Source organism: Antechinus flavipes, chromosome 4, assembly GCF_016432865.1.
Source record: "Antechinus flavipes isolate AdamAnt ecotype Samford, QLD, Australia chromosome 4, AdamAnt_v2, whole genome shotgun sequence".
In the NCBI taxonomy this organism is placed as follows: domain Eukaryota; kingdom Metazoa; phylum Chordata; class Mammalia; order Dasyuromorphia; family Dasyuridae; genus Antechinus; species Antechinus flavipes.
Window position 1 is genome coordinate 298,530,386 of NC_067401.1, and position 17,394 is coordinate 298,547,779.

The 17,394-nt window shown below is 35.1% G+C and overlaps 2 protein-coding genes across 7 annotated transcripts in view; one reads left to right on the top strand and one right to left on the bottom strand.

Annotated features, from left to right (window-relative positions):
• CEP85L (centrosomal protein 85 like) overlaps nt 1–17,394 on the bottom strand; it is a 236,514-nt gene that overhangs the window by 143,593 nt on the left and 75,527 nt on the right. The window contains exon 1 of one of the 5 annotated variants that reach the window (XM_051997621.1): nt 11,484–11,631. The exons of 3 other annotated variants lie outside the window; for them this stretch is intronic. Coding sequence is in view for 1 of the 2 variants with exons in the window: in XM_051997620.1 (XP_051853580.1) it covers nt 11,517–11,523 (7 nt within the window). In the remaining variant the exon portion in view is untranslated. Of the gene's footprint in view, nt 1–11,483; nt 11,632–17,394 lie in introns of those variants that run through there. One more of the 5 variants, XM_051997620.1, reaches the window with a different exon arrangement.
• On the top strand, nt 780–1,600 carry LOC127562151 (nicotinamide riboside kinase 2-like). Of its 2 annotated transcripts, XM_051997624.1 has the most exons (2): nt 780–1,281; nt 1,354–1,600. In XM_051997624.1, the coding sequence occupies exons 1-2, from the start codon at nt 944–946 to the stop codon at nt 1,544–1,546; spliced, it is 531 nt and encodes a 176-aa protein (XP_051853584.1). In that variant the 5' UTR covers nt 780–943; the 3' UTR covers nt 1,547–1,600. The 2 variants fall into 2 exon arrangements, with proteins under 2 accessions (XP_051853584.1, XP_051853583.1); XM_051997623.1 differs by having other exon boundaries at nt 780–1,592.

The window sequence follows — 17,394 nt, forward strand, 5'->3', positions numbered from 1 at the left end:
ACATGAACTGATGCTAAGTGAAACGAGCAGAACCAGGAGATCATTATATTCCTCAACGACGATACTGTTTGAGGATATATTCTGATGGAAGTGGATCTCTTCAATAAAGAGAGTTAATTCAGATCAAAGATGGACAGAAGCAGCTACACCCAAAGAAAGAACACTGGGAAATTGTTGGAATCCTTACTAACTGCTAACTAATTAGAGTTGATCTAATCTTACAAGAAGATTTTGGCCAGAACCTGAAACAAGGTACTAAGTAGAACTAATTATTACAAGGCTTGTGTTCACACCTTTACTCATTGGAGTTCACAAGTATGCCAACTTCACAAAGTAAACTTTCTAACTTCAAGGGAGTTCACACCTCCCTTAAAGCTCTTTGGGCCAGAGAGCACTATGGGAGAAAACCCATAATCCCATTCTCTCAGAAGATTCACATATAAGGAGAGAGAGCTATTCGAGAATACATTTTTTCCTCTTGGCTGGCTGGTGGCAGACAAAGAGCTTTCAGAGGATAAAGCTACGAGTCAGAGTTCAGTGGACAACCAGATTCATCTTCATCTCACACCACTGTAGTTGGTGGCTGGGCTCCCCAGAAGGAGAAAAGAGAGACATTCCATCTCTGTGTTGGTTGGAGGCTGAAGAAAGCAGAGGCAGAGGCTGAAGGACAGAACCTTTGGATTTGGAGATATTCGGAGGGCTCTAAGCCTCTAAGCCCTGTGTTTCGAGAAGAACAAGAACTCCAACATTTGAACTCATAACATTTGGCGCCCAACGTAGGGCTAACAGACCCCTCAGTGGATTTCAGTGGAAAAGCTACGATCCTGATTCCAGTGGAAAAGACCCTTCAACCCAGAAATTAGGGTCGCCTCCCACTCCCCTTCCCCTGGCGCCGTCCCAGCCCGTCTCCACCACCACTCTCCACCCACAGAGGGAACAGAAGATGAAGTACATCATTGGCATTGGAGGCATGACCAATGGAGGAAAAACTACACTGACCAATAGACTCATCAAAACCTTACCAAACTGCTGTGTGATCCACCAGGATGACTTTTACAAGCCAGAAGATCAAATAGAAGTCGGGGAAGACGGCTTTAAGCAATGGGACGTGCTGGAATCTTTGGATATGGAGGCCATGTTGAACACAGTCCTGGCATGGCTAAACAACCCCATGAAGTTTGCCCGCACCCATGGGATCAACATCCAACAGAACTCCCAGGAATCCAACTCCGATGATACCCACATCCTCATCCTGGAAGGCTTCTTGCTCTATAGTTACAAGCCCTTGCTGGATTTGTACAGTCGCCGTTACTTTTTGGCTGTTCCATATGAGGAATGCAAGAGAAGAAGAAGTACCCACAACTATAAAGTTTCTGACCCTCCGGGTCTCTTTGATGGCCATGTTTGGCCCATGTACCAGAAATACAGGCAGGAAATGGACAACAATGGTGTGGATGTAGTGCATATCGATGGACTGAAATCCAGAGATGAGCTTTACCATCAAGTCCTGGAAGACATCCAGAATACACTCTTAAATCGCTCCTAGCTTCTGGGAAGAGAGTGAGAAAGGGAGTGGGACCTGCCCCTCACGGATTTAGCAGATTTCCATCATGCCAAAGAAACAATACACTGAACCAAGTCCATAGACTCTACGGGGCCCAGAGACAGGCGCCCTCAGCTCCTGGGGAGGTCAAGCAATAGTAGAAAGAAGAAACAGGGACATTAAGACACTCCTCCAAAAACAAAACAAAGGGGGAGCCACGGGTAACCCTAGAGAACTTCTAAATTTAGTTCTCTATACCATTAATTTTTTAATCTTTGATAAAGATGCACTGGCTCTAGCAGACAGGTTTTATAACCCACCAGAAGAGCAGTTTCCAGTGTGAGCAGCTCCACTATCTTTAGATAATCGCCAGGTGATGTGGAGAGACCCAGAAAGTGGTGAATGGAAGGGACCAGATAGGCTAACTGCTTGGGGGAGAGGATTTGCTTGCATCTCTACATGTGGAGAAGGAATCAGATGGGTGCCTACGAGCCGCATTCGCCTTGTCCATCGCAGAGAGATGAAGCAGATCCTTGAAACAAAGAAGACCCAAGAAATATCGGGTGGTTCTGTTGCTGATTGTGCTCACCATTGAAAGAGCATAGCTGACAAGGAGACTGTTAAAAAGACTTTTAAAATTTTCAGGAATCATTGGATTTCCTAACACAAGATGAAACTGTTTTAGTTCTTGAAAAAACAGGAAGAATCACTGGATTCCTTAAGATGAAAAATTGTTGGTAAGACTTTTGCAGTACTTCAGGGCTTACAGGAACTATTGGATTCCTGGCACATGAACTAATGGACAATGGATTCCTTATGGACTATTTCTAGGACTTATGGACATGTGTAAATTTTCAGGTTGATTCATGTTGTTACATTACTACTAGCCTGTGTTATATTGCTATGTGCTTATGTAAATTGTGTATAATGCCTCCCATATTGATGGATTTATGTATACCATGTATATCTGTTACAAAGTTCTGACCCATATTGATGGATTTATGTGTACCCCTTCAGAAACCCACTAATCTGATTAGATTTCCTATTTCCTTTGGTGTTTTCATCTAACAAAAGAAAGGGGGAGATGTTGGAATCCTTACTAACTGCTAACTAATTAGAGTTGATCTAATCTTACAAGAAGATTTTGGCCAGAACCTGAAACAAGGTACTAAGTAGAACTAATTATTACAAGGCTTGTGTTCACACCTTTACTCATTGGAGTTCACAAGTATGCCAACTTCACAAAGTAAACTTTCTAACTTCAAGGGAGTTCACACCTCCCTTAAAGCTCTTTGGGCCAGAGAGCACTATGGGAGAAAACCCATAATCCCATTCTCTCAGAAGATTCACATATAAGGAGAGAGAGCTATTCGAGAATACATTTTTTCCTCTTGGCTGGCTGGTGGCAGACAAAGAGCTTTCAGAGGATAAAGCTACGAGTCAGAGTTCAGTGGACAACCAGATTCATCTTCATCTCACACCACTGTAGTTGGTGGCTGGGCTCCCCAGAAGGAGAAAAGAGAGACATTCCATCTCTGTGTTGGTTGGAGGCTGAAGAAAGCAGAGGCAGAGGCTGAAGGACAGAATCTTTGGATTTGGAGATATTCGGAGGGCTCTAAGCCTCTAAGCCCTGTGTTAGAAGAACAAGAACTCCAACATTTGAACTCATAACAGGAAATGAATATAAACTGCTTGCATTTTTGTCTTTCTTCCCAGGTTATTTCTACCTTCTGAATTCAATTCTCCCTGTGCAACAAGAAAACTATTCAGTTCTGCACATATATATTGTATCTAGGATATACTGTAACCTATTCAACATGTAAAGGACTACTTGCCATCTAGGGGAGGGGGTGAAGGGAGGGAGGGGAAAAATCAGAACAGAAGTGAATGCAAGGGATAATGCTGTAAAAAAAAAAAAAAAAAAAATTACCCTGGCATGGGTTCTATCAATAAAAAGTTATTAAAAAAAAAAAAAAAAGAAAGAAAGAAAGAAACTTGACACTTACTAGATGTGTGACTTAGGGCAAATTACTTAAGCCCAGTTGCCTTTTCAAATAAATAAATAAATTATTCTTTCATGCAAACTTAAAAAAAAAAGAAAATAAAATTCTGGGTTTTAAGGCCTTTTCAAATCTGGTCCATTCTTACAGTTCAAGTCTTTCTTGCAACTCCTCAAATGAGATACTCTGTCTCTGGACACCATGTGTTTTCAATAGTTTTCCCTCAGGCCTACAATGTTTTCCCTTACCTCACCTGTCTCCTCCTTGTTTCTCTGTCCTTCTCCTGGATTCTCTGGTTTCCTGCAAATCTACTAGTCAATAAATATTTACTAAGAGCCTACAGTGTACCAGGCACTTTGCTAAATCCTGAGGATACAGAAGAAAAAATAGTCCCTGCCCTCAAAGGGTTCACAATCTAATGCGAGGAGAAAACAAGAAAGCAAATGCATCCGAACAAGCTATATGTAAATATAAACAAGAAATAATAGAAAGAAAGCACTAGAATCAAAAGGAGTTGGTTGAGAAAGGCTTTCTGTAAAAATGGGATTTGGGGGCAGCTATAACGTGCAGTTAATAGAGTACTGACCTAGAGCCAGGAAGACCCAAGTTCAAATATGACCTCAGTCACTTACTAATTTTGTGACTTGTGGTGCCTGGGCAAGTCACATAACCCTAGTTGTCTAAAAAAATAAATAAATAAATAAAATCGGATTTAAAAACTTAAAGGAAGTCACAAAGCAAGGCGGAAATGAGGAAGGAGAATATTCCACTTATGGGGGAGACCAAAAAAATGTCTTAAGCCCAGAAATGAAATGTCTTTTTCATGGAACAGCAAAGAATCCAATAAGCGTCACTGGCTCAGATATGGAGGAGATTTGGGTTATGAATTCTTTGAATAATAAATAGGATTTTGTATTTAAAACAGGAGGTGACAAAGAGACAATGAGGTTTAAAATCAGAAACTAGATTGTAAGGGACTAAGAAAAGAGCAAGAGGAAATTGGAAACACTTATAATACTTATAATATTATTATAATACGTATAATAATAATTTCTGGAAGGAATTAAACCACAAAAACATAGAGGAAAGAAGTCAACAGCAAAGCAAAGATCATGCGAGGATTTTTTTCCCTACATGGGGAAAGGCAAGGGTATGTTTGTAGTTAATGGAGGAGTAATAGGGAAAAATTGAAAGTAAGTGATAAAAGGGGGTAGCTAGGTGGTACAGTATATAGAGCATCAGCCCTGAAGTCAGGAGGACCTGAGTTCAAAAGTGACTTCAGACACTTCCCAGCTGTGTGACCCTGGGCAAGTCACTTAACCCCAATTGCTTCAGCAAAAAAAAAAAAAAAAAAAGAAAGAAAGAAAGAAAGAAAGAAAGAAAGAAAGAAAGAAAGAAAGAAAGAAAGAAAGAAAGAAAGAAAGAAAGAAAGAAAGAAAGAAAGAAAAGAAAAGAAGTGATAAAGAGAAGATTACATAGATGGTAGTTTTTTTTTTTTGTTTAAATTAAAGCTTTTTAAAAGTTCAGCTGGAAGGGAACACTACTGGAGCCTTATTAATCCCCTGAACTAATCAAATTTTAGGAATAGCTTCTCCTTGACTTTTTAGGGAAAGGACCACCCTAATTTATATTAAGTGGAGAACTTTGATGGATATTGATCCTATCTTACTAACAAAATGACTGAAAATTTATGGACAAAAGAATAACATGCTCAGATTAATTTGTAATAAAGATCTCTTAAATATTCAAAAAAAATTAAAGCTTTTTATTTTTAAAACATATGCATGAATAATTTAACATTCACTCTTTTGAAACCTTGTGTTCTAAATTTTTTCCTCCCTTCCCCCCTCCCTTCCTTAGATGCTAAGTAATGCAATATAATAAATTAAACATGTGCAATTCTTCTAATCTTATTTCTACATTTATCATGCTACACATGAAAAATCAGATCAAAAAAGGAAAAAAATGAGAAAGAAAATAACATGCAAGCAAACAATAATAAAAAGACTGAAAATATGTTGTGATCCACACTCAGTCCCCATAGTCCTCTTCTGGGAGCAGATGGCTTTCCATTCAAAGAAACTAACCTGAATCATCCCTTTGTTGAAGAGAGCCATATTCATAAGAACTGATCATTGTATAATCTTGCAGTTGCCGTCTATAATGATCTCCTGGTTCTGCTCATTTCACTTAGCATCAATTCCTGTAAGTCTCTCCAGGCCTCTCTGAAATCATCCTGTTGATCATTTCTTAGGAGACAATAATATTCCATAATATTCATATATCATAACTTATTCAGCCATTCTACAACTGATGAATATCCATTCCAATTACCAGTTTCCTGTTGCTACAAAACATTTGCTGCCAGAAACATTTTTGCACATGTGGGTGCTTTCCCCTTTTTAACGATCTCTTTGGAGATACTAAAAAAGGGAAAGGGACCTGTATGTGCCAAAATGTTTGTAGCAGCCCTGTTTGTAGTGGCTAGAAACTGGAAAATGAATGGATGCCCATCAATTGGAGAATGGCTGGGTAAATTGTGGTATATGAATGTTATGGAATATTATTGCTCTGTAAGGAATGACCAGCAGGATGAATACAGAGAGGCATGGAGAGACCTACATGGACTGATGCTAAGTGAGATGAGCAGAACCAGGAGATCATTATACACTTCGACAACGATATTGTATGAGGATATGTTCTGATGGAAGTGGATTTCTATGACAAAGAGACTTAACTGAGTTTCAATGGATAAATGATGGACAGAAACAGCTACACCCAAAGAAGGAATACTGGGAAATGAATGTGAACTATTTGCATTTTTGATTTTCTTCCCGAGTTATTTTTACCTTCTGAATCCAATTCTCCCTGTGCAGCGGGAGAACTGTTCGGTTCTGCAAATATGTATTGTATCTAGGATATCCTGCAACATATTTAACATATATAAGACTGCTTGCCATCTTGGGGGGGATGGGGGTGGAGGGAGGGAGGGGACAAAACGAAACATAAGCGAGTGCAAGGGATAATGTTGTATAAAAATTATCCTGGCATGGATTCTGTCAATACAAAGTTATTATTAAATAAAATAAAATTTAAAAAAAAATGATCTCTTTGGGATACAGACCTAGTAGTGTTATTGCTAGATCAAAGGGTATGCAGTTTGATAGTCCTTTGGGCATAGTTCCAACTGGCTCTCCCTAATAGTTGGATCAGTTCACAACTCCACCAATAATATATTAGTGAACCAGCAATCTTTTGAAAGATAGGATGGAAGAGGATCACTACAACAGGTTAGAGGGGGTTCGCCTTGGTAAGGAGTAAAGCCGTCTTATCACATGGTGAAGCAGGTCAAGAGGAGGGTGGCAGAAGACATGGGAGTGATAAGGAACAGAGAGAAGAAGCAGCTCACAGTGAATGACCTCAATTTTTCCTGTAAAATATGAAGCAAGTTTCTCATCTGAGAAGGCAGGTTTGAGGAGGAATGAAAAGGGCTGGAAGAGGCAATGTGATGCAGAGACTAGGTGATGGCAGGCACCAAAAGCTGGCCTTGGGTCTCACGTGAAGAATTCACAATGGCCGTTCTCTTTGGCAAAAGATAGATTTATTTAGGGAAGATGGAGTAGACAAAATGAAGAATTACAATAGACACCAGGAATGGTAAATATGTGAGAGAGCATATGAAAGACAAGTTTCCCAATGAAAAATGAAAGGGAGCATGCCATGAGGCTGGGGCAGGCCCTTAGCTGGCCAGCTAAATTCTGAAAGGGACTGGGAGCCCTAAAAAGTTGATTAATTATAAGTGGAATTGGGATTGAGAAGCATGATGGGACTAGAGAAGATACTACATGGCATAGGGGAAAGAGAATGGGAAAGCCACCCCGAGGAAGAGTGCCATGGTGGACTAGAGGACAACAATCATGGGATGGCCCACAAGTAGATTTTTATAGGGAAAATTAAATCGCAGGGACATGACTGGGACATGGCAAGAACCCTACAGAGGGTGGGTCTCAAGGGTTTAACATAACTTGGATTTCAGACTGGAGGACTTCCCCAAAGGGTAGGACCATGCAACTACACAAATCTTTATCAGTGCCTCCTTGAAGCTTGCCTCAGGGATTAATTTTTATCAATTCCTCTGCTAACCACACAGGTTAGTACCCTCCTCCTATTGATTATATACTTTATTATATATACATGTTATTTGTATTTCATTTTTTTACATGTTGTCTCCCCATTAGACTGTGGTTTATGTAATATGAAAGCTTATGTGATATGTGAAATGCCAGAAAGTAGAAAGTATTTGTCTTTTGCTTTTCTTTGTATCTCCAAGTGATTAACACAGTTCTTGACACATAGTAGGTGCTTAATATGTACTAGTTGAAGATGAATGCCAGACACATTTAAGTGTCATTTTTAGGACGATTCCCTGTTCCCCCACTCCCCCAAAAAAAAACCAGGATTAATTGGATAACAAATTTTCCCAAAATAGGAAAAAAAAATTTTTTTCCAGTAAAATCATCTATATAAAGGTAAAAAGACTTTTACTGTGAGGTATATTATACTAATGAAATGAAGTTTCAGAAAAGGAAAAGCTTTCTTTGCAGGCAAAGCAACTGAGACTGAAGACACCAGAAATATTATCTAAAGCCTGTGCCTGAGAGTAGGAGTATGACCACCTGCTATTAAATTTGTTATTCCAAAAGCACACAAGAATAAAATCTTTTCCTTGATTTTCCTCCTAAATTGTGTGTATAATAAACAAGAAAATAATATAGTGATATAAACTTTAATCACTTAATTTTAACTTCAAAGATCTAACAGTTCCAATTGATCAATGATGGACAGAAGCAGCTACACCCAAAGAAAGAACACTGGGAAATGAGTGTAAATTATTCGCATTTTTGTTTTTCTTCCCAAGTTATTTTTTCCTTCTGAATCTAATTCTTCCTATGCAATAAGAGAACTGTTCGGTTCTGCACACATATATTGAGGAAATAATGTGACATATTTAATATGTATAGGACTGCTTGCCATCTGGGGGAAGGGGTGGAAGGAGGGAGGGGAAAAGTAAAACAGAAGTGAGTACAAGGAATAATGTTGTAAAAAATTACCTAGGTATATGTTCTGTCAATAAAAAGTTATAATTATTTTTTAAAAATTTAATTTCAGAACTTTTGACTTTTATAGTTGATGACGTTATCTATCAAGTAACAAATATTTAATGAATTCCTACTGTGTATATGTAAGGTATTGGGATAGGCTTTATCAAGGATACAAAGAATCATGACAGTCCAATCTCAGGGTTATTTACTCAGTGTCAATCAATCATAGTCAATAATATTTATGAAACACCTACTATGTATGAACAGGCACTATACTTAACATTAAAAACTTTAAATTCTAAATAACTATCCAAAACAAAGTACTTGATGAATTGAAACATTTTTAAAGAAAGAAAACAAACAAACAAACAACAACAAAAAAAATATATAGGTCAGGGAGTATGACCTAGAACTGATACAACACAATAATAATGAAAATCACTAATTTAACAACACTGTACTGGCAATATTAAGACAACTGAATTCTTGTCTCAGTTCCATCATTCATTAACTAGCTATGTGACCTTAGAAGTTCATTTAATCATTTTCCTCATTTGTAAAACAAGGAGTCACTAATTTTTATTGTTTTTAAATTATGATTCTATAATTGGAATAAGATCAGTGAATGACTACAAACTAACAAGTATGCATGGGGTAAAGAGACAGAAAGTTAAGAAATCTGAGCAAATTGAATAAGACCCGAAAAGATATTATAAAGTACAATAAGACTTGGAAGAATACATGAAAAATCAGGATTTAAATGCTTTTATGAATTTGAATTCAAAGATATCATTAGCTGATTTTCAGAACTGCTTTTGTAATTCAATAATATAGCTATGAAATAGCTAAGAAGAATAGAATCTTAAAAACTAATTCTCAAAACTTTTTATTTTCTTGAAAAAAGATAGGCTAATTAAAGGAGTTTTTAAAGTGGAATGTTTCAGGGTAGGTATATAAAAATGTATAAGTAGCTTTTCATGGCTAAATAAATTGTTATATATGAATGGAATATAATTTGTTAAATTTTTATGGATAGTTTTTGTATCATCTTTATTTCCCAATGTATACCACTTCTCCCCCTGAGCTATTCTTTTTAACAAAGAATAAAAAAAAAGAGAAAACTACAATTCAGTAAAATTAATATATCAGGAAAAACCTTATTATCATGCACACTTAATCTCTACCTCTGTTAAGAATGTAGGAAGAGGAGAGAAAGAAAGTATAGGTGTTGAAGCACCTAGACAGTACAGTGGGTAGAGCACCAGCCCTGAAGTCAGGAGAACCCAAGTTCAAATGTGACTTCAGACACTTAACAATTCCTAGATGTTTGACCCCGGGCAAGTCACTTAACCCCAATTGCCTCTGGGAAAGAAAAAAGTATAGGTGTTTTCTTTGTGGCCAAACTGTTATGATTGTTGTTATATGTCCTTATTCTAGAAGGGGACCAAGACATCAGGAAGGTGATGTCATGACTTGCAAATAAATTAGATTTAACTGAGGGAGGACTGTGCGATGTCACCAGCCTCACTCTCCTTCAGAGCCATGTGGCTCCCATGGCATATAATTAGGATTACTGGAGATGTCCTCAGATGTGGCCAAACACCACAATTATAATTATATCATTTGTGGATTTTGTGTAGTTTATTGTTGTTACCTTATTATTTTGCTGGTTCTGCAGATTTAACTCTGTACACATATCATAGAAGTCTTCTCTTAAGTTTCTGATGATCATTCTTACAAGATACTCTTAAGTTTCTGATGATCATTTTTACAAGATAATAAATGTAAAGGGAATAGAATATCACTGCACCATTAATCAACAATGAATTTATATTTGTATTTCAAATTTACAATACACGGGTAGTTATGAACTACAGCATAAATACAATTTTTTTTTTTTTTTTACGGAATCTAAGCTTAGGGCACCTAGATAGCATAATGAATAGATTAGTCACCTTGGAGTCAAGAAGACCCTAGTTCAAATCAAGCCTCAGACATCCTGGCCAAGTAGTTTAACTCCAATTGCCTTATTTAAAAAAAAAAAAATCTTGAGCTAGATTATAACGACCACGCTATATTGAAAAGACAACAGAACAAAAACATCTCCCTCCATGCTTTGCAAAGACTGGAGACTACAGGTATGTAACACTGCATATTTCAATTCAAGTAATATATTGGTTAATATTACTGAATTTCTTTTTTGTTTTTTATCTTTGTTATAAGAAATACAAAGGAGAGAAAGGATATACAGAAACAAAGGTCATATTAAAAACAAAATTAAAAATTTTATAGGATCATGTTTACTTTTTAAATATTTGAAAAAAGTAAACAAGTTCAAATGCATTCATAAACTATTTCTTCCTAAAATCATCCTCCATTCCTTAAAATAAAGTGACCCTCTAAAATAAATTTTAACTACCACAAATTTTTTTAAGTTGTATTTTGCCAAGTATAAAACTTTTTTACAATTAACTAATCAAAATAATAGTAATTAAGTTTGCCGTGAAGTTAAGTATTCTATATATTAATAATATTTTTTCATCTTAATGTCTCACACATTTTGCACTTTCATGATAAAGGGGGATTATTAACTTGAGCTCCATGAACTTTTAATAAATAGCAAATTTTAGATTTTCTTTATAATTGTATGTATTTTATTTTATGCATTTAAAAATATCCAGGACTTTACCAGACTTCCAAAGGAATCCATGATGCAAAAAAATGTTAAGAATCTCTAGTCTTGAGTGAATTATAGTTCAGTCAGGAAAATTACTATACTGTACAATTTTCCTGTGCTTTTATATTCACAATATGCTAATAAAGGAGACATAGACTCACCATTTATTGCCTTGTTTCAACAGATTCACATACCTTCCATTATTCAAGCCAAGAAGTTGCTGAATTCCAATTACTAATGGATAAACTTTAATTCCAGAATAGTAAGGACTTTGACACCCACCACCCCCACCCCCTAACCCCCACCATGAAAGAACATATACAATTATCCCTGCTTAGGCTAAATTGAGTTATACTTTATTGTTACCATAGTACTTTTGGGTCCCTCTAATTTAGAATCATAGCAAAGAAGCTTATTCTGTGATGTAATCATTCTAGTTATCACCTATAATTATGATATCACTACAACGCTAACATTCATACACCAACTAGTTAGACATTTTAGGTAGATCTAAAGCTTGATGCTAGTAAATGAATAATAGTTCTTAGCCTCAAATCAATTTTTCTGTACCATACTATTATGGCCCTCTTGGAATGGATGTTATCCTACCTTGAAATGGTTTTTAGTTTTAGAATAAAGTGGTTATTTAAAAGTTTAACTAAGTTTAATTGGTTATGTAATTAAAGTCATAAATTTGACATAATCTATTCAGAAAGTATTTGTATAGCAGTGGAAAGAGCACAGAAATGAGAGATGGCTCTGAATTCTGATTCTGACATTTTTACTACCTTTGTGATCTTGCACAAATTACCTCATTCTAGGCTTCAGTTTTCTCATCTGTAGAATAAATGGGTTGAAAAAAATGACTACAAAGGTCTCATCCAACTCTGAATCTATCATTCTTCCTATCTCTTTACTAGATAATTTTAAAGTTCAGAATTACTAGAGTAAATTCAAAATACAATAAAACTATCTCTTACTGATTTTAACCTCTTAAAATCTGTTATATGTAACAAATCATGAATAAAAAGATATATTTTATCTTTGCAGAAGGATTTAAAAAACCAATATTCACTTTTTCTCAGCCTAATTGTTTTTCTGCAAAACTGCTGAAAAGCTGGTAGGAAGGGTAAAAAGAAAAAAATGTTTTTAGAGATTTCAGAAGTTCAAAATTTTCCATATTATTTTGGATACTGTTCATATACTTTCATCTCTTCTTCCCCTAAATGAAACTAGTTTCTTTTGATTTTACACTACTAGCTCTTTTGTTCTCCCTTAATTCTACTTATTGCTGAAAAATAGAGACCAAATTTTAAAATATTTCAAATTTAGAATGAACTGATTTATTTTTTAAAAGATTACATGTTTGCTTTTTCAAATTTAAAAAGTTAGAGTAAAACTAGTAACTACCAAGTACTTTTGGTAATTAAAAAGAATAATTTTAAACTCTTATTAGAAATAGGTACTGAATGTATGGATCTGTGGCCCCATGGTTTGTCAGTACAGGGAAGTAGACAGTGAGGAAACTCTTTTCCATTACTGGTCTGGCTCCTACTCTGGAGCAGTCTTGTTGCATTCGTTTTGTTTGTACAAAAACTTTTTAACTTAATATAATCAAAATTATCTATCTGGTATTCTATTGAACATCAGTCTTGCTGAGTTGCTGGACACCCTTAGAAAGCTAACTGACCAGCCCAGAGACTCACAGTCAGCGTGTCAATGGTCACAGTCAGCCCAGATTCCTCTTCCCAAGGTCTTCCTGACTACAAAGCTGCCATCCACCAGGCAATAAACCCTATTTCTTTTAAATAAGTGAATATTAAAAACAGAGCTACTGCACATACAGAGCTACTGCATATACAATTGCTCTTTGAATATAAGCAGAGATGAGGACTGTACAAATTACTTGCTAACTTCAATAAAGAAACAATCCATTGAAAATGACAGGTATTCAACCAGTAATCCACCTCCTCCAGGAAAAATTTTAGTGATATAATGGCAGAAAGGGGGCAAAGAGTGCCAAGAATTGTAGAATTCTTAGACTATCTACCAATGCCAATCCTAACTTGAACTTTTTGTCCAATGACCAACAAGTCAAAATATTACCAGAACTGAATCATATGCACTGACATCCTTATGCTCAGTAAAACCAGAAGATAAAGAAGTTGCAATTAAGTAGAATATTTCTCCCAAGAGGAAAGAATAAAAGAGTTTCATACTGTACCAAATGTAAAAAAAGAAAAAAAGTAGGTCTCAAATTAACATACATTACAGAAAGCACAGGTCATCAAAACCATTTGGTACTGGCTAAGAAATAGCCAGTCAATTAGTGGAATAGGTTAGGTTCACAGGACAAAATAGTCAATAATTATAACAATCTAATGTTTGACAAACTCAAAGACCCCAGCTGCTGATATAAGAACTCACTATTTGACAAAAACCACTGGGAAAATTGAAAATTAGTTTGGAAGAAATTAGGGCTTGACCCACACCTAACAGCACATAGCAAGATAAAATCTAAAGGGATTCATGATTTAGACATAAAGAGTGGTATTATAAGCAAATTAGAAGAACATAGGATAGTTTAGCTCTCAGATCTGTGAAGAAGGAATTTGTGTCCAAAGAACTGGAATAACTGAACACCAGACAGCTAACTTTGATTATATTACGTTAAATAGATTTTGTACAAACAAAACTAATGCAGACCAGATTAGAAGAGAAACAATAAATTGGGAAATCATTTTTACCTTTAAGTACCCTGGTAAAGACCTCATTTCTAAAACATATAGAGAACTGACTCAAACTTATAAGAATTCAAGCCATTCTCCAAATGATAAATGGTCAAAGGATATGAACAATTTTTAGATGAAGAAATTAAACCATTTCTAATCACATGAGAAAATGCTTTAAATCACTATTGATCAGAGAACTATAAATTAAGACAACTCTGAGACATACATGAACTGATGCTAAGTGAAATGAGCAGAAGCAGGCGATCATTATAAACAGCAACAAGACTATACAATTATCAATTTTGATGGACATGACTCTCATGTCCAACAATGAGATGATTCAAACCAATTCCAATTGTTCAATGGTGAAGAAAGCCTGTGGTAACTGAACGTGGACCACAATATAGCATTTTCACATTGTCTGATGTTTGTTTACATTTTGTTTACCTTCTTAGGTTTTTTTTCCTTGATCCAATTTTTCTTGTGCAGCAAAATAACTATATATGTGTGTGTGTGTGTGTGTATACATATATTGCATTTAAAATATATTTTAACATATTTAACATGTATCGGACTACCTGCCATCTAGGGGAGGAGGAAGGGGGAGAGAAAAATTTGGAACAAAGTTTTCTAAGGATCCATTTTGAAAAATTACCCATGGAAAAGTTTTAATTTAAAAAAAAATTATGTGATAATCAATAACAATAACAAAAAATAATAAAGACAACTCTGAGATATCACTACACACTTCTCAGATTGGCTAAGATGACAGGAAAAGATAATGACGAATGTTGGAAGGGATGTGGGAAAACTGGGACACTAATACATAGTTGGTGGAATTGTTAAGAGATCCAGCCATTCTGAAAAGTAATTTAGAACTATGTTCAAAAAGTTATCAAACTGTGCATACCCTTTGATCCAGGAATGTTTCTATTGAGCAAGCAAATACTATAGCACTCAAAAGACCTATTGAAACAAAACTATTAACTCAAAAAAATGGCAAAAGGACAAAAGAAGAGACATTTGACAATTGTCTTTCCTTTGGGATGGTTAACAAGACTAAAAAAAGAAAATATATGATCTTCTTGATAACCAAAACATGGTATCCAAAGAAAACACTAATTTAAAGTACAACCTAATTTATAAAACACAATCTAGAAAATAGCATAACTCTGGAAAGTAGTTGGGATGGAAATGAGCCTTCTGACAACTTATAACAAAATACAATGAAGTCAAATCATAGGCTTGCCTGCAGCTTATTTGTAGATGAAACCAAAAGAACTGTAGATTTGCCAGTTATTTCAGTGCCACTCTATTTTCATCAAACTTTGATTATTATTCATGATTGTCATGATACAGAATATACTACTATGTAAAGATACAGCGAAAGCAATTTTTTAAAAAGGCAACATGCTAAATCTAATTAAATACACATGGAATAAAACATTTACAAGCAGTAAGCTCCACACTAAACACTTAAAAAAAAAAAAAAAAAAAAAAAACCTCAGGCAGCTAGTTGGTATAGTGGATTAGAGCACCAGTCCTGAAATCAGGAGGACCAGAGTTCAAGTCTGGTCACAGACACTTAACACTTTCTATCTGTGTGACCCTGGGCAAATCAGTTAACCCCAAATGCTTCAAGGGGGGGGAAAAAAAAAAAAAAAAAAAAAAAAGTCCGTAGCTTAATTAAACTATTCACTCTAAACGTTACATTTCCAATACCCCAGAGGAAAAAATTCCAAAAGAAAGGAAAAAATAATGGGCACTACTTATATCAAAAAATAAATAGCCAAATAAGTAGCAATTGCCTACACATAAGGCTACTTTCTCATTTCTATTAAAGTGCTATGAGAAAGGTACATGCAATCAGCTATTGTGTCCTTAATTAAAATATATCAATGAAAGAACAAGCTCTTGAAGGTGTTATACAACTAAGAGGATTATAAAAGATATATCACTCTTGGGACTAGACAGTACAGTGGACAGAGCACTAGCCCTGAAGTCAGACGGATCTGAGTTCAAATCCAGCCTCAAACATTTAACGCTTCCTAGCTATGTGACCTTGGGCAAATCACTTAACCCCAATTACCTCAGAAAAAAAAAAAAGAAAGAAAGAAAAAGAAAAGATATGTCACTGTCTACTGATTTTGTAAAAGAATTTTGACAGTTAAACAAAATGCAACCTTGGAAATTCCCAGACAAGATGCCTTTCTTCTCACACTTATATAAATCGGTCATATTCAATAAATATTTATTAAATACTTACTACATATCATGTACTGTGCTAAGTCTTTGAGGATTCAAAAAGAGACAAAAAACAGTCCCTTCCCTTCAAAAAGAGACAAAAAACAGTCCCTTCCCTTAATCTTATGAAGACAGGCAAGAAGCAAATTCATACAACTTGTTTTATAAGATAAAAAATAAATAAATAAAATAGGGCAGACACTAGAATTAAGAGGGATTAGGAAAAGGCTTCCCATAGAAAATAGGATTTTAATTGGACCTTAAAAAAAGACAGTAGACAGATATGAGGAGGAAGAGTATTCCAGGTATGGAGGATACCCTGTGACATGAGTAGTTTGAGAATGTAACCTGCAAGTGCAATCTGAATGAGGTTCTAGCAAAGGAAACAAATTACAGAAGATAATAAATGCAATTGCAGAGGTAACTTTGTTCAATATGTAAAACAATGCCATTTCTCATTTTTTTTGTTGTAAAAAATTTTTTCTTTTAAAACATAAATTGTTAACTTCAGATAAGTTTCTTACTATTAGTTCTAATTTTTAGTATAATAGTAATAGATATAACTCAAACAAAAACTTTAGGTTCCTCAATTTTTAAAAATATATATATAGTATAGATAGGTATACAGGGGCAAAAAGTTCAGAATGTTGTATATCACAATTTTTTTTTTTAATTTTCACTGTACTAATCAGTTATGATGTTTTTCCTCTTCTTTTTTTCTTTTCTTTTCTTTTTTTTTGTCATGTATTTGTTGCATGGGATAGCTGTCTGGGAGAAGAGGGGAAGGAAAACTATTTGCGATGTAAAACCAAAACAAAACAACAATTAAAAACTTATTTTTAAAGTAATGGTTTGAAGGTATCTTGAGACCAATTAAGTAATAAATAAATAAATATAATGATAATAAATAAATAAATGAATTGTAATTCCTTTCCAGGTATACATCTTCAAATTCTCTAAAATGTACACAGAATGAGAAGTAAAAATTGAGTGAATGATGAAACTGTGGCACTAAAAAAGTATCAAAGCACTACACCATCTCAGGACAAATATTAATCTTGAAAATATAGATAAATATTTATGACAAAACAGCAAC